Source organism: Corylus avellana, chromosome ca5 (genome assembly GCF_901000735.1).
Source record: "Corylus avellana chromosome ca5, CavTom2PMs-1.0".
In the NCBI taxonomy this organism is placed as follows: Eukaryota; Viridiplantae; Streptophyta; class Magnoliopsida; order Fagales; family Betulaceae; genus Corylus; species Corylus avellana.
This window is the reverse complement of record NC_081545.1, coordinates 1,112,337-1,130,550: the sequence shown is the minus strand read 5'-3', so window position 1 is coordinate 1,130,550 and position 18,214 is coordinate 1,112,337. Positions and strand designations below refer to the sequence as shown.

Here is an 18,214-nt window from a genome sequence, read left to right as displayed (position 1 = left end):
ATATATAGAGAGAGAGAGAAAAGGTCGTGTATCTGCTTGTTATGTACCAAATACGAATGTCAGTCCCATTGTTTTCGTCAAGACCCACATCTATTTCATTTACATTTCCCTAGATTCAGTGGAAATTACAATTTGATATAAACAGTCACATTGGTTCTACACAAACCATTCCTGCTTGTTCACATAACAAAAAGAAAATAAAAAAATAAAAACAAAACCATTTTACGCGTAGTACGAGGAAATGATTATGTGAATATTAGTGTTAACACGGTCATGTTTGCTTATAATTAACTGTAAATTGGGGAAATTGGAGAAGGCTGTTAAGGTGTTTAGGAAGATGTAGATCATTATTTTAAACCAAATGCTGCATTTTAGAAAGAATATGGACGTTGACATAAATCAATAGGATCCATTTCTCCAGTAGTTCACTCTTCACACATTGTTCTTAATTATTAGACCTTGATATATTATGAATATAAAATAGGATTCACTTTTTGGACGAGCACGCGAACCAATCTAATTTATGGCTTATGGGATTGGTTTAGCCGTCTCAAGTGTTAATTTTAAAGTTTGATGACCTAAGCGTCAAATATGAAGTTAGGGAGAGCTAATTGTATTTTTCTCATTAAAAGGTCAATTGTTAGTAAACACAAAAAAAAACTCAGACACATGCAAACTCACACAAATGGTGAGATATTACATTTAAATTTTTATAGACTCAGACACAGTCAATTGTTACGTTTGATGACGTCGTTCGGTGCCTCCGAAGCTGGGTTACCTCTTAGTGGGCCCACATGAAGGCGCTGGGCTTTTACCTGGGTGAACGGGTCGTGGGCTTGATTGTCGGATACCAGGCCCAATGGCTTTAGGGCAAATTATGGTGTAACATATACCAAGCTTTTTTCTGCATCTTACACAAACTAAAGAGAAACCCATTTTATCAGTTTTTTTAGGAAATTACGAATAATACAGTTTTCGTTCCATACAAAAAACACATACTCGTAGACGGTGGAAACACGGAATTTGAAGCAATAAAGCAACAATTAATGTCTAATTTACGTACCAATTTTTTGAGTGTGGAGTAGAAAAAGTAGTAAAACATATATTAACTATGAAAAAGAAGTCTAACTTTTCGCAAAAGCACTTACTTCGTTACTTGGAGGAAATATTGTGTGAGGGCCAAGTCAAGTCAAGTCAATTAAGCACCATTTTGTGTAACACTTTTCAAATAATATGAAGGGGAAACAATATTGTTCCAATTTGAGTATCTCGCCAAAGAATATGTGGTTTCGCTTTTCAAATAAAGCAGTTATTCTTATTTGATGGCAAATAAAGAACAACATGTGAAGATGGGTTTGCTTCCACCACTTCAATAATTTATTTATTTATTGTCAGCACTTCTATTAAATTAATTACTTGCTATCATTTTTATTATTATTATTATTTTAATCCCATTACCATTATCTTTTCTAAGCACCAAATTGCTTTTGCTAAAGTAGGTGCTCCTCTTGCTGATTAAGTGGTACGTTAGGCTGTTTCCCATTAAAACAATAAATAATTTTTCTAAACCATAAACAATAAATATGGTTTACTTTTTCTAAAGTAGGTGCCCCTGCTGATCAAGTGGTTAGGCTGTTTCTCAGAAGAAAAAAAAAAAAAAAAGGAAAGTAAGAAACGTGGTCTTAGCACTAAATTGCTTTTAAATTTCTTATGTATTCATTACTTCAGACTGTTTCTGGTCATTTGACTTCCTTAACAAACACTCTGTTTCTATCAAATATAAACACAATCGTATATGCTCTTTTTTGGATATCCACCACAACATATTTTCAAAACTTTCATTCTAATCATGTGTTCTTATATAGAGGTCCCTCAGGCATTCTAATTCGATTGACAGGGATAAGATACTCTTGTTTAGATTTTACGCATAAAATTTCTACTCACCCACTGTAGTTTCTCTCTCTGTATTTTTTTTTTTTTTTTTTTCTTGGTTAATATTGCATAGGATCCTTTAAATTTAATATATAACAAAAGAAGCTGTCTAAAATAAGGGGGAGAAAACACAGACACATGCAAACTCACACACACAAACACTAAGATATTACATTGAAACTTGTATAGGCTTACAAAAACATAAACATTTATACTTCAAAAAAAAAAAAAAAAACATTTATAATTTATCTAAAACATTTTATTTAACTAAATTTAAATTTATGACCTTCTCCAATTCACCATTCTTCGAGTTTGCTACATCTTTCCAAAAGTCCTTACAAACCAATCATATTTCATTGCTATCACAGTTTGCCAGATAACAACTCCTATTACAAATCCACATCCATACCCAATAACAACTACTTTCCAGCCAAAGTCAAATGGAGACTCTGAGCTCCGATTGTTTTCAAAGGGAGAAGGTGGATTTTGAGCGTAGTTGAAATCTCCACATTTTTTAGGGTAATTGTATAATAAGTCACGAGCCAACTCTCCAAAATTTTTAAATTTCTAAGTTTTTTTTTTTTTTTTTCGACTTTTTCAACTTTTTACTCTCTGGGTCAATGGAAATGACATGAAAAACCCATATATCGGGTTTTATTAGCCGCGGTTCAGTGAACGCTAATCAAGTTTATCCAAAATATTAATTTCTTTTTTTTAATTTACTGAAAAAAAAAAAAAAAAGGACATAGGTGGCCGAACCACCCCATAGCCACCCCATTTTGCCTTGGGGTGGTTCGACCACCCCCATACGGCCAGTTTGGGGGTGGCCAAACCACCCCTAGGGCCCAAGGGGGTGGTTCGGCCACCCATGTCCTTTCTTTTATTTTTTATATTTTTAGATTTAAATTTTAAAAAAATTAAAAAAAAAAATTAATATGTTAATGAGGTGAAACGGTGAGTTTTGACTCAGACTAACGGCTATTAAAAAATTTTAACGACAGAGATTTTATTGTCATTTCGATCGATTGACGCAGAGAGTAGAAAGTCGAAAAAAAAAAAAAAAAAAAAAAACTTAGGGATTTAAAATTTTTGGAAGTTAACTTAGGGGCTTATTATACAATTACTCTTTCTTTTATATAAAGGATGAGCAAAAATCCAAGGTATGATAATTTTAAAGTGTAAATAATTTGATGGAAAAATGATGTTTAAAAGATCGAATGTATATGCTATAAAGTAAAATAAAACAAAAACTACCACCCGTTTGAATTTCCAACTAAATAAAATCAAAATTTGGGTAAAATTCTTTAAAGATTTAATGTAATTTTAAGAGATTGCAAACATTGAAAATTACTTATCACTTATCACTCCAAATAAGAGACGTTTCTTACCCCCAAAATCTTTGAGAAAGTGAGGCAAGCGACGAGTCCAAAATTACATAAAGGAAAAAATAAATAATAAAAAATAGAGGGAAAGAAAGAAGAGTCTATCCTCCATTCTCCAATCCCTTTCCTTAAGATATTCTCCCAATCCTCAGGGAAATTTTCCTGAAAGCAACGTTGCATTACAGCCCTCCGTATCCTCCTACTAAAACCACAACCCAGAAAATAAATGGTGGGAGCTTCCAATTACATGCAGTCCCTGCAAAACAGTCAATTAGCATCTCCTTTTGAGCGATCTATCCCCGGTGCTAAGCCTATCTTTCATAGCCACTCGGAGGATGAATGCATGCTTAGGTTTTGCCACTGAAAACCAAACCATATTACACCAATCCACCTTCGACTGTTTCACCGTCAACTCTTTCCAGGTTTCCCTGCTAATGAATTTCTGTGATTTGGAAGCGACCCATATTGGAGTACAAATGTCCCCTCTATATCATAATTATCATAGTTTGAATTGGAACCATATCGGGTTTTCCGTCAATAACAAAAAAAAAAAAGATCTTCCACTCTTGAGCGGTAACCTATCGGTAATCAAATACCCATAAAGCTTCAAATTTTCCATAAACCTATCGATAATAAATCAATTCATTCACATAAGCTTCAAAAATACCCACAAACAAAAGCTTCAATTCATTTACCTTTTGGCTTTTGTGAAGTGGGTGGAGCTCGATTCCTTGTCCATGAAGGATATAGTCACAAAAGGAGAGAAAGAAAAAGAAAGAGAGAGAGAAAGAGAACCAGATAGGGATAAGAGATAAAAACAGAGACAGATGCACACAAAGAGAGATTGAGAAACAGAGGAAGAGGGATGAGAGAGAGGCAGTCGTGCGTTTTTTTTTTTTTTTTTTTTTAAAGAAGTTTCCAATAGGAAAAGACGATGAAGAATAACTGGGTTGGCGAGAGAGTTTCTCATACGTGTGTTTCTCAGCCGTTACCTTGTTGAATGTTTACCTTTACACACTTTGCTGATACATTCATCAATGGTTTCTAATTTACACAGCACAAACTAGGAACAGAGCCAACAAACAAACAAGATTGTTTAATCTAAGGAAAACACACACACAACAGATGCAAACTCACACACACACAAATAGTACGATATTACAATGAAATTTGTATACGCTTACAATTCCATCAAGCAATCAAGCACCCTATAATAATGCTAGAAACATAGACATTTATACTTCCCTAAAACATTTTATTTAACTAAATTCAAATTTATGGCCTTCTCCAATTCCCCATTCTTTCAGTTTGCTACATCTTTCCAAAAATCTTAACAAACCAACCATACTTCCTTGCAATAACAATTTGCCCAATAACAACTCCAATCACAAATCCACATCCATACCCTAACTCAAATGGAGATTCTAAGCTTTGATTCTCTTCAAAGGGATAAGGTGGAGTTGGAGTGTACTTGAAATCTCCACATTTCCTTAATAGTGGGCTTCCACACAATCTTGAATTACCTCCAAATGAATTATTTGAAATGTGTCAAGTTGATTTCCACGTGGTATAGGTCATGTGAGACAGTTGTTGGAGACATTAAAGTATCCAAGAGAAAGGAGTTGGGTTAGCTGTGCAGGTATCTCTCCAAATAACTTATTTTGGGAAAGGTCCATTGATTCTAGATTTGTCAAGTTCCTTAAAGATGGTGGAATATGACCAGTGAGAATATTTTTAGAAAGATTTAGCGAATGAAGTCCTTTAAGACTCCCTACAAGTTCTGGAATTTGTCCTTCAAATCTATTGCTTGAGAAATCAATGACCCAAAACACATTTGGGATTCTTTCATACTTTAACATTGTGCCTTTGTTTGTAAGTGTGATTTTCAATGGGACAAAACGACCCAACCCGCCTGCTCCATAATTAACCTCCATGTATTTCAATTTCTTCGCACCAACAACTTTCATGGCATTCCAATGTTGGAAATACTTTGTAGGCAAAATTCCAGAGAACCTATTTTGAGAGAGATCAATGATATGCAACTCAGGAAATGTATAATTGATTTCAGGACTCTTTATTGCACATTGGAATACATTAAAACGGACAACGAGAACCTTCAACTGAGAAAGAGCTCCCAACCAAAAGGAAAAGGTATCATTGATCTGATTGTTACCAACATTAAGATATTCAAGCATCATACAGTTGGCCATAGATCTTGGTAGCTCACCTTGGAATTGGTTTTCACTTAAGTCAATCATCCTTAAGTTGCTTCCCTTTGCCCAAGTTTTTGGGATGGTGCCATGGAAGTTGTTGCTTTGTAGTTGAAGCAATGACAAACGAGAACTGAAGTTTCCTAAACATGGATGAAGCATACCACTCAAGTTGTTATAGGACAAATCAAGTACTTCCAAGTGAATTCAGATTGCAAACCAACCAGGAGGGAAAGGTGTCATTGATCTGATTCTTACCAATATTAAGATACTCTAGCATCGTACAGTTGGCCATTGATCTTGGTAGCTGACCTTGAAATTGGTTTTCACTTAAGGCAATCATCACTAAACTGCTTCCTATTGCCCATGTTTTTGGGATGGTACCTTCAAAATTATTCATAGCAAGATCAATTGCGGATAAGTTCGACAACCTCCATATCCCCGCCGGAACAACACCGGAAAGGGAATTGTTACTTACTCGTAGCCTTTGCAAAGATGAGCAATTCGCGTAGTTTTCTGGGATTCCACCGGTGAACCCGTTCTGAATCAGAAGCAGGTAAATCATTTTGCCATTCTTGCACATGTCTGGCGGTATAGGACCTGTCAAAAAATTATCTGAAGCATCAATCAAAACAAAGTTGGCGCCGGAGCCAAGCTTTTGAGGAAGAGGACCCGTAAACTTGTTCCGGAAGATTGAGAAGTTTACAAGCTTATTGAACTCCCCAAGCTCTTCAGGAATCTCCCCTGTGAACTGATTATCATAGAGCTGTAGAGAGGCAATGTTCTTCAAGAGTCTCATCTCAGATATATTTCCTTGGAGGCTATTACCAGACGCATCAAAATTTACAAGACTCGTAAGATTTCCAAATCCCACCGGCAGTGTTCCGGTCAAGAAATTAAAGTAAAGCTCGAGTTGCCAAAGATTCTTGAGTTTTACAATATCACTGGGGATTTCACCGGAAAATTGGTTATAGGCAAGCTCAAGATTTTCGAGCAGAGTAAGGTTTCCTAGACCCTCTGGAATTCGACCTCCGAGGCTACAGTTTGATAGGTAAAGCCAGTACAATTTCTCAAGCTTTAAGACCTCCACAGGGAAAGGACTTTCTTCAAAGACAATGTCGCCGAGGCTTGAGAAAGTAAGACTCGTAAGATTTTTCAATGATCTCCATGGAAATTGCCCAGAAAACCCACTGGTGTTTAAACTCAATAACTTCAATTTGCCTAAAGAAGACAAATCAGGCACTTCCCCAGAAAATGAATTCACACCCAAATCTAACTGTTGCAAACTAGTGCAATTCTTCAAGTCCTCAGAGATGCCACCATGCAAAAAATTGAAGCCCAGAGAGAGTTTCTCTAGCGCCTGAAGCTTGCATATTGAATCAAATGGAAGAACCCCAGATAGATTTTGTTGGGGGAGATTGATTTCTGTGACAAATCCGTTGGAGTTGCATACAATTCCGCTGAAGCTGCATGTTGAGTTACCTGGCGTCCACGAACTGAAAACATTGGGGTTTGATTTTTGTAGAGCCGACTTGAATTCTAGAAGGGGCTGGAGCTCGTCGGGTTTGGAGAAAGATGTCAGGCTGAAAAAGATTAGAAAAACAAGCAGAGGACGCAGCCCCCGCCGGAAGAAATGATCTGCCGACATGGTGGTGACGGCGTAGGAGTTGGTAGTGTTGGAGTAAGTGGTGCATGCAAATGGGATAAGAGTTTATCATGTGAAGAGGAGGGGTGGAGAATTTTGGAAGCTAAGTGCACTCACTAAGAGAACATAAAATAGGAAGAAAAATATTAACTTTATTCAACTTACTGGCATAACTTGTTTACATAGGTATTTATAAGATACAAATAACATTTTCGGGAAATTTCAGAAAGCCCCCTGAACTTTTAACCATTTTGACAAGCACCCTCTGAATTTTCAAAACTCTCACTTAGGCCTCCTGATTTACTCTCACTTTGGACCTTTTTAACTTTAAAGTCAAATAATTTGACTTTTTAGACCCATTTTATCCTCAACCAAAACGACGTCGTTTTGGGCTGGGTAGGTGTTAGGACACAAGATGACATAGTTTTGGGGGAGGCTAAAATAGGTATTAAAAGTCAAATTGTTTGACTTTAACGTTAAAATTGTCTAAAGTGAGAGCAAACCAAAGTTCAGGGGACCTAATTAAGTGAGAGTTTTAAAAATTCAGGGGGTATGTCAAAATGGATGGAAGTTCAGAGGGGCTTTCTGAAATTTCTCCTAACATTTTTAACTTCTTCACAGTAACTATATTCCTTTACATTTCATGTAACTCAAATATAAAATACAGAATTGCTACCCTTACAGAGGATTTTTACAAAAAATCCTTACAAACACATGTGGCAAGGAAAAGGACAAAATTTAGTGTAGCAATTCTTTATAAAATAATTTTTGAAAAACTAAAAGACACTTAATAACATATGAGAACATAAAATAAAAATACTTAACTTATAAATATTATTAAAATTAAGTTTATATATTATTCAACACAAAGTTTGTAGTTTTTTTTTTTTTTTTTTTTTTTGTCGTTCATTTTCAATTATTTTATTTTCTTAGTGAAATTCGTGAACAGCAAATGGTAAGATCCCGAACAAGACAAAAATAAAATAAAATAAAATAATTCAAGAAGATTTGAATGTCGTAAAAGCAACATGAACCTAGACTTTTGTTAGTATTTTAGTATGTCAAGTGAGATTCGGTTCTTTCACATTGTTAGAACAGTTTCTTAATTAGTGACAATTTGACTAAATTGCACTTGCAAAATAGAACGAGAGAATATTTGACATCTCACATGAATTCAAGGCCCTGTTGTTTTCATGGTGGTTTCACTTTCACACTTCAACTTTTGATGAACTCTATCTTCTTTTCCCATTGCGTGTTTCTTTTCGCAACTTTAAATTGCTTTTGTTTGTATGCGTTCCACTTGCTAATTAAGTGGCCACAATTAATGTGTTGCAGTAGAAAAGATGGGAAAATTGGGTTAGAGGACGACGAAAGGACTAGGAAACTTCTGTCCCAACTGGTCATCTGGAAGCCATTGAATATTTATTATACGGTAATTATACCTAAAAGTTGATGACAGTACTTACAAACTCACATAAATACAAAGTTCACGAAAATGTATTATATTCCATTACGAGTCATTATTTTTATTATTGATAATTTTACAAACAAAAAGACCACATCAGCTAGAAGCATATATAAACATATATACATTTATTTTATTTGCATACATTTCATCCAAATAACTTTAAAAATATTACTTCCTCCTATTCACCCTTCTTGGAGTTTGTTGCCTCCTTCCCAAAGTCTTAATGAACCAATTATATAATTGGTTCATTAAGACTTTTTTAAAAGTTATTATTTGGATGAAATGTATGCAAACAAAATAAATAGTCAGAGACTTTTTCTTTTTTATTTTCAAAATTTTAAAAACTAAAAACAAATACAACAGATGAAGAGTACCAAGCTACGTCCATATCCCATCGCATGTACTTTTCAATTAAATTCAAATGAAAACTCTAAGCCTTGATTCTCTTTAAAGGCTGAAGGTGGCAGTGGTAAATACTCATAAGTTTGCAACAAGATATGAATAACGACTTGGATCAGAGCATAGGCTGTCCAAGTGTTCCTGTTGGCTGTTGTGGGACCACTTTTTTGGTGGTAGGACCCATCTCAATCTCAAAATCTCAATTTCTCAGTTATATTTCACATGTTTAACTGACGTTATCTTTCCCACTAACATCTCGACAACCCAAAAGTTGAAGGTCTTACCATGAACTTCTCATAGCATTAATTAATTTCCGGAACCAAATTAATGTCAAAAAGTAGTATGACATAAATATGTACCTTCTTCTATCGGATCCGGCTTACATGCTGTTATTAAAATAACAGCATGTATGCTGTAGTTGAATCAACGGTCAAGATTGAATTTTAAAGTTGACTTATTTTTATAAGCATTTAATAAGAGAGAGAAAATGAAAAAGAGATTTTGAAAAATTCAATCTTGATCATTGATTCAACTACAGCATACATGCTGTTATTTTAATAACAGCATGTAAGCCAAATCCTCTTCTATCATCATACTTTCAATTTCCATGCGCTCATTCCCTACTTCTCACATGTACCTTTTTCTCTCATCACATTCCTTGATCTCCTTCTTATCATAGCTGAACCTCCATTAATGTCCATCGATCATCCAGCTATGTGCAGTACTTAATTAAGGACTATGGGCAGGTCCAAAAAATGTAACATGGAGTATTGGACTGTTTCATTAGCATCTACATTATTAGCGTTGATATTTGACATCATGGTTTATTACAATTATTTGATTAATTATAGGTCTGAGTCTTACTAACCACCAGTGTACGTCCCGAGATAAATGTTTGATATTATTAACCATTTACAATTTTAAGAGAATATAATATTTGAAGGCGCTGTTTGCTATTAAATAATGAAATATACCATATTTTATTTTATACTATCACATCGATAATGTACGTGATCATATCAATCAATTCGTAGATTATTATTTTTTTATTAGTAAAAACTGTCAACGAATGTCAGTCCCTTTGATTTCGTCAAGATCCACATCTACATCATTTACAATATTTCCCAAGATTCAGAGGAAATTATAATTTGATACAAACAATCACGTTGGTTTTACACAAACTATTCCTGCTTGTTCACATAACAAAAATAAAATAAAATAAAAATAAAAACAAAAACCATTTTACGCGTGGTACGAGGAAATGATTATGTGAATATTAGTGTTAACACGGTCATGTTTGCTTATAATTAGCTGTAAATTGGGGAAATTGGAGAAGGCTGTTAAGGTGTTTAGGAAGATGTAGATCATTATTTTAGACCAAATGCTGCATTTTAGAAAGAATATGGACGTTGACATAAATCAATAGGATCCATTTCTCCGGTAGTTCACTCTTCATACGTTCTTAATTATTAGAACTTGATATATATATATATATATATATATATATATATATATATATATATTATGAATGTAAAATAGGATTTACTTTTCAGGTGGGCCGTGGGCGCGCGAACCAATCTAATCTATGGCGTATGGGATTGGCTCAGCCGTCTCAAGTGTCAATTTTAAAGTTTGATGACCTAAGTGTCATATATGGAGTAAGTTAGGGAGTGCTAAATGTATTTTTCTCATTATAAAGTCAATTGTTAGTAAACACAAAAAAAACTCAGACACATGCAAATTCACACAAATGGTGAGATATTACATTTAAATTTTTATAAGCTTACAATTCCATCAAGCACCATACGTACAATAATGCTAAAACTTAAACATTTATACTTCCTCTAAAACAATAAATTTAACTAAATTTAAATTTATGACTTCCAATTCACCATTCTTGGAGTTTGCTACATCTTTTCAAAAATCTTCACAAACCAATCATATTTCCTTGTAATCAAAATTTACCCAATAGCAACTCCAATTACAAACCCACATCCATACCCTATGACAACTACTTTCCAACCAAATTCAAATGGGGACCCTGAGCTTTGACTCTCTTCAAATGGAGAAGGTGAGAATGGAGTATACTTGTAATCTCCACATTTCTTTGATAAAGGGTTTCCACACAATCCTGGTTTACCTCCAAATGAACTATTCTGAAATGTGTCAAATTGATTTTCATGTGGTATAGGTCCTGTGAGACGATTGTTGGAGACATTAAATGGTGCAAGGAAAAAGAGTTGTATTAGTTGTTGAGGTATCTCTCCAAGCATATTGTTTTGGGAAAGGTCCATTGATTCTATATCTGTCAAATTCCCTAAAGATGATGGGATATGACCAGTGTTAGTTGTTGAGGTATCTCTCAAAGCAAATTGTTTTGGAAAAGGTCCATTGATTCTATATTTGTCAAGTTCCCTAAAGATGATGGGATATGACGAGTAAGCGCATTATTGGAAAAATTTAGCAAATGAAGTCCTTCAAGACTCCTCACAAGTTCTAAAATTTCTCCTCTAAATCTATTGCTTGAGAAATCAATGACCGTGAACGCATCTTAGATTTTCTCGTACTCCAAATCTATGCCTTTGTTTGTCATGATAACTGTGTATTCGACAATTGAAGCCAACCTGAATCCAATAAAATATAAATCCATGTATTTCAACTTATTGTCACCAACAACTTTCATGGTATTCCAATGTAGGAAATACTCTGCAAGCAAATTTCTAGAGAAACTATTATGAGAGAGATCAATAATATGTACCTTGGGGAATGTAAAATTGGTTTCAGCGACCATGAAAGCCATTACAACGAAGCATAAGAACCTTCAACTGAGAAAGAGTCCCCAACCAAAAGGGAAAGTGCTAATGATCTTATTGTTACCAACATAAAGATATTCTCGTATCACACAGTTTGCCATGGATCTTGGTAGGTGACCTTGGAATTGGTTTTCACTTAAGTCAATCAAGCTTAAGTTGCTTCCCTTTGCCCATATTTTTTGGTTGGTGCCACTGAAGTTGTTTCTTTGTAGTTTAAGTACTAATTACAAAGAACTGAAGTTTCCTAAACATGGACGAAGCATGCCAAAGAAGTTGTTATAGGACAAATCAAGTACATAAAGTGAACTCGAATTGCAAATCAATAGCGACATTTCTTTTATCAAGTTCGATTGGACTTGGTAAATCTTGATAGATGGTTGTGGAATGGGGAGTGATCCTTGCAGCCTGTTACTTCCAAGTAATGAAACTTCCAACTTAGACCATGGGAGAACAACTGGAGATTGTTCAAAGCGTATTAGAAAATTGTTAGAAAGGAATATAGCTGAAAGAGCTTCTATACTTGCATTATACATCCACTTGGGTATTAAGCCTAGCTATAAGATTGTTGTGTTGCTACTCAAGCCAAGTCAATTTGTTTTGGTTACGTAAGAAGTCTGGAAACTTCCGTAAGTTGCAAGAACCCAATCCTAGAGTGTGAAACTGTGGAAGAGTATCATTTGAATTGGCCTTGGTCAACGTACAATGTCAAATTGTTGGATGATTGAATAAGCACACTTAAACTTTTGATCTTAAGAAACATGTCAAACTCTAGCATCCCAACCAATTTATTAAATGAGAGATCCAAATAAATTTGTTGAGTCAGGTTAATTAACAAGGAAAAAGGGATGTGACCTGTACGTGAGAGTGTTCTCTGACAGATCCAAATCAATGAGTTGAGTGAGTGAGATTACTCGGTGAAGATGGGATAGATCTAGAAAAATGGCATTTCTGAAAATCTAAAAAATATAATGAACTTAGACTTCCAATTGAATGCGGTAGTTTACCAAAAAAACTTGTGCCCACGAGTGTCAAAAGCTCCAAAGAACTATTAGAGTGAAATTCAGGCAAATGACCAATGAGATCTTCATTGTATGCTACAATAAGATTCCGTAGATTTGGTAGCAAAAAGAATTCAATTGGAAATTCTCCCTGTAAGTAGCAGTATTGGAGTTCCAGAGTTAGCCATCATCATTCACTGTGTTTATTGCTCTTTTGGTAAAGAAAGAACTACAAGTAGTAAAGGGTTTTTATAAGCGTTACATAAGTTTGTACGCCCAAGAAGACGATTCATTCAAAACAAGATGTATTTTGAAAAAGTGACTCAATTATTGTAATCTATATGAAACAACCATGTAATCTAATCTTATACTACTTGTTGTTTTTCACTTATTGTTGAGAGAATTAATGAAAATCATGTGTAGACGAGGGAAACGCGGTATGTAGCAAAGACATACCAACTCTAGTCGTTTACTCAATCAATAGCAAAAAACGACTATCCTCGACTACGTGCCAATACGACCGGTTAGTTGGTATATATCAACGACAGTCGTCGGTCCCATTTCTTCTTCTTCTTCTTTTTCATTCAGTGCAATTTAAAGGCCGTTTCTTTGTTTTTTTATGCCTCAGTGAAGTTCAGAGGTCTGAAGCAAAGCGAAGTGAGCCCAAAAGCTCCGTTTTCTTCGTTCTCTGCGTCCAAAAAAGGTTAGTCCCATTGTTTTCATCAAGACCCACTTCCATTTCATTTACATTACGCTGAATTAGGACGAAATAATTTGAGTCGAACAATCGCTTTGGTTATACACCAAAGTTGTTCAGCTTGTTCGCGTACCAAAAGGAAAACCCATTTATCTGTTTTATGAAGAAATTATGAATAACAGTTTTCCACTTCGTCGATTTTCGACTTTGCTGAATTCCTCTGTGAAACCCACGATACCTGGGAATTTTCGAGAAAGGAAGTGGAAACCAATTCCAATACCCCACCGAACAGTCCCTGAGCCCAGAGGTCAAGACCTTGATTTCATAAACGTTGCACACAGCCACCTGATTCACTCTGAGTGGACTAAGCTCAGCTCGTTATCAACCGATCTAACACCCTCAGAGTGAAACATGTTTGCTCAAGATTCAGAAGGACCATGTTCTTTCCCTCGACTTTTTCAACTGGGCTGGGATTCAAAAACCCAGTTGCCATTCCCTCGAAATTCATTCCATAATTCTCCACATTCTCACAAAAAACCGGAAATTCAAATCTGCAGAGTCCATTTTGAGGAACATTATTGTATCTGGTTCCATCGATGTACCCTCCAATCTGTTTGAAGAAATGCTACACTCGTACCACTTGTATCATTCTTCGCCTCGTGTTTTTGACTCACTTTTCAAGACTTTTGCGCATATGAAGAAGTTTAGGGATGCCACTGATACTTTTTGTCGAATGAAGGATTATGGATTTTTCCCTACTATTGAGTCGTGAAATGCCTACATGAGCTCTTTGCTTGATTTGCACAGGATGGATATTACTTTGGCATTCTATAGAGAAATGCGGCGTCATAGGATTTCGCCAAATGTTTATACACTTAATATGGTCATGCGCGCTTACTGTAAATAGGGAAAATTGAAGAAGGCTGTTGAGGCATTTAGGGAAATGGAGAGCATGGGTTTTAGACCTAATACTGTATCTTATAACACATTGATTGCAGGATATTGCAGTAAGGGTCTATTGAGCTTTGAAGTAAATTTTAAAAACTCAATGGAAAGGAGTGGGGTGCACCAGGATGTGGTTACATTTAACACGCTTATCTATGGATTTTGCAAGGAAGGGAAATTACATGAAGCTAATAAGGTTTTCATTGAGATGAAGGGCGCGAATGTTACTCCTAATACTGTGACCTACAATACCTTGATAAATGGGTATAGCCAAGTGAGTAATAGTGAGATGGGCAGCAAGCTTTGTGAGGAGATGTTGAGGAATCAAGTTAAGGATGATATTTTAACGTATTATGCCTTGATATTTGGACTACGCAAGGAGGGTAAGACAAAGAAAGCGGCATATCTGGTTAAGGAACTTGATAAGCATAACTTAGTGCCAAATGCCTCAACGTTTTCTGCCCTTATTTGTGGTCAGTGCTTGAGAAAGAATTCCGAGCGTGCCTTTCAAATATGTAAAAGCATGTTAAGGAGTGGTTGCCATCCAAATGAACATACTTTCAAAATGTTGGTATCAACTTTGATGGAGCAGTCCAAGTCTTAAAGGAAATGTTTGAGAGATCAATGGCTCCTGATTCAGGCAGCTTATCTGAGATTTGCAGTGGGCTTTGCCAGTGTCGAAAAATTGAAGAGGCAAAGATGTTATGTAGTGAGATGGAAGCTAGAGGTCTTATGCCAGCGGGCTTTGACAAATCCAAAACCACCAACTTTGGTGCCTAGTATGAGAAGAAAGCATTTGGAGGTAAATGCTAAGGTTGTATGCACCTAAGCTTTCCATGTAACTTATAAAGGTTGTATTGTTGTAAATTGACCTCTTCTTGCACCTGATCTCACCTTGTAACTTGTAAATCTTAGCTTTTAGTGGGAACTACACTTTTTTTACTTTGAGAGCAAAACTAAAACAAGTTGTATAATCTTCCATTGTTTTATTTTTACTGAGAAAAGAAAGTATAATGATTTCTTACATTAAGGTTGCAAATTTGGTGCTCTGCTTCCTAAGATTATTGTGTTCTTTATTTGCCTTTTACCGAGGAGGAGGTACTAGGACCATTTGTTTTTTGAATGGTACTAGGATGAACGGCAAAACTTTCCAGGTAGGACCACTTGTAGTTTGATGTCTATTGCTGTAGTCTGACTTGTTTAAGGACCATTTCATGAATAATTTATGGATATTGCAAAACTATTCCTTAACCGGCCTGGGGGAGCTATTGAGTCAATTAGTGGAGTAACAGAAGTTGTTCCTATTCACAACTCTGTAACTCCAGCTACTCCAACCTTGGCTACACCTAACCAAATCACCCTAACCTCTAGGAGGTAAGTTCAGTTCAGGAGGGGTTCATGTTAAGAAGCAAGGAGGCAAGGGCTCCAATAAAGCGAGGTGCGAGTTTGGAATTTGTTCAGGTAATTTTTTGTTTTTTCATTTTTTTTTCAACGTATATTTTTCCTTTTCTGTGCATATATATGTATAGAATACTAGAAATACCTCTATTCATGCAAGGTGATGATGATGGTTTCTCATCTTTCCCATGGGGGCGTGCTTGTCAGTTGCTTCTCGATTGGAGACTTGCCCTCAACAAGCTGGATGGTTGTGGGGTCCTTATTAAGCCTAAATAGAAACAAATGAAAACAAGAGCTAATCTATTATTTGGAAATAATTCTCAAGTCTTCACTTGATGACCATAAGTAAATTAAAGTAATACAACATCTTAATTTCTTATTCCAATTCTTCTCTACGTAAACTACACCAATTAAATGACTCTTATGCTGCTTCAAGAAGAAAAAGACTCCTCTATGGTGATCATTAATGTCAGGAATAGAAATTTCAAACATCTCAAGCATGCACCCACAACCACCCAAACCTTATCTCAAGAAGTGAAGATGACTCAGACTTCTATCTGAATATTCACTACTGCAATCGGCAACCCACAACGTACGTGATATCCACTTCAGAATTATTTTAATTTTTATTTTAATTTCAATTTTTATTTATTTATTTTTTTTTATTCGGAGTAATTTTAATTTTGTAATATTATAATTACTATCAAGAAATAAAGATAAAGCTGTTCTAAAAAATTAAAAATTAAAAATTAAAAAATAAAGATAAAGAAAAAAAAATTTTCTTATTGCAAGTACTACGATAACATTTTTTTTTTTAACATCCCTTCGAGGGTTTGATCTATTCAATAATTGATCACTTACAGAGGAAAATGTGAAAAACTTGTTTTTTTTTTTTGGCAAAATATGACAAACTTGTTCATTCATATGTAAAGATAAAGATAATAGCGCAAATAATAAAATTTGAAAAATGGTTTACGAAAATGAAAAAAGAAGCAACCACTTTAGACACCTTAAAGAAAGTTTATTGATTAACCAAAATTGTTTTTAGTTTAATTAAGGGTGTGTTCGGGATTACAATTTTGTAATAATAATTTATGTTTTTAAAATATTGCAAAATGTAAGACGTTTGACATTGCGATTTAAAAGGCACTTAATCTAAAATAGGAAAAAAAATCGCAAATTATTTTTAGTTTAACTAAGGGTATGTTTGGGATTGCGATTTTGTAATAATAATATGTGTTTTTAAAAATATCTCAAAAACACTTAATCTAAAATAGGAAAAACAAATATGCAATTTTTATAAGTAGGATACAGGTGCTTACTTGAAAAAACGCGAATTTAAACCAAAATCACAATTTTACATAATACATATTTAATAAAAATTTACTTTTTAACATGTATGTTTTACCAAACGCGTTTGTGATTTTAAAAACTAGTGATTTAAAAAACGTAATTTTTAAAAATGAAATTTTTGAAATCTTATTTATTAAAATCGCAATCTTAAACAGACTCTAAGATTTTCAGCCATATCAAACACTGAAAATTTATATATATATATATATATATAGTTTTACGTCAAAAAAAAAATTTGGGGGCTAAATGCTCTTTCTACTGAGATTACGTGGATATTCCGTCAAATTTATGAACTGGTTGCTTCCACATGCACGAGCGTTGTAGGGAACCTACTTGTTACATGCACGACCATTCATTTTTTTTTTTTAAAAAAAAGAATAATAATTGCAGATCGATCACGACAAGATATAAAATAAATAAATAACTTGAATGGGAAGTTTGAATGAAGGCAACCTGGCTTTTAAAATTGCTGGGAATTCTAAAAAAAATTGCACTTAAGCGGAGGGGATCCTTTTTGCTTGGAACGTGAATTCCTTTCCAAATAGGTGAGAATTCACATTCCCTTGGCAGCTTGAAAATGACAAAAAAAGCTAGGTAGGTGCTTTAGCTTGCTGCTTGGTAGTGACTTGAATTAGCAGTGTCAAGGATGTTAGATCGCAAGTAATTACAAGCAATCCCGATGCTGTTACCGTTTGTCCTCGCCCTCCAATACTTTGAGTTTAATTTGTTACACATGATTATCAAATTTGGTACGCCTCCAATCCAAATGAAGTGTTGGAGGGATGAGGGAGATAAGTCAAGGTGTCACTCTCTCCTTCCAAGTCCTGTTAAGACTTGTCATGATGCATGTATCTTTCTTCTTCCAAGTCTTTCCTTGGGTAAACTACGCAGATTAATTAGATATTGATCAGTCCTTAATTATTGGATTTCAGACAACATGTACATATATATATATATATATACAATGACTTCTT

At 34.9% G+C, this 18,214-nt stretch overlaps 1 protein-coding gene and 1 pseudogene across 1 annotated transcript; one reads left to right on the top strand and one right to left on the bottom strand.

Moving 5' to 3' along the window:
- Positions 1-5,516: 5,516 nt before the first annotated feature.
- On the bottom strand, positions 5,517-7,172 carry LOC132180632 (receptor-like protein kinase 7). The gene has a single exon (XM_059593524.1). The coding sequence runs from the start codon at positions 7,170-7,172 to the stop codon at positions 5,712-5,714; it is 1,461 nt and encodes a 486-aa protein (XP_059449507.1). The 3' UTR covers positions 5,517-5,711.
- A 6,321-nt stretch (positions 7,173-13,493) lies between these two features.
- LOC132182546 (pentatricopeptide repeat-containing protein At4g26680, mitochondrial-like) lies at positions 13,494-15,515 on the top strand (annotated as a pseudogene).
- The last annotated feature ends 2,699 nt before the right edge of the window (positions 15,516-18,214 follow it).

Coding starts and splice junctions, on each gene's coding strand:
- LOC132180632 (XM_059593524.1), bottom strand. CDS start 7,172: ATGTCGGCAGATCATTTCTTCCGGCGGGGGCTGCGTCCTCTGCTTGTT.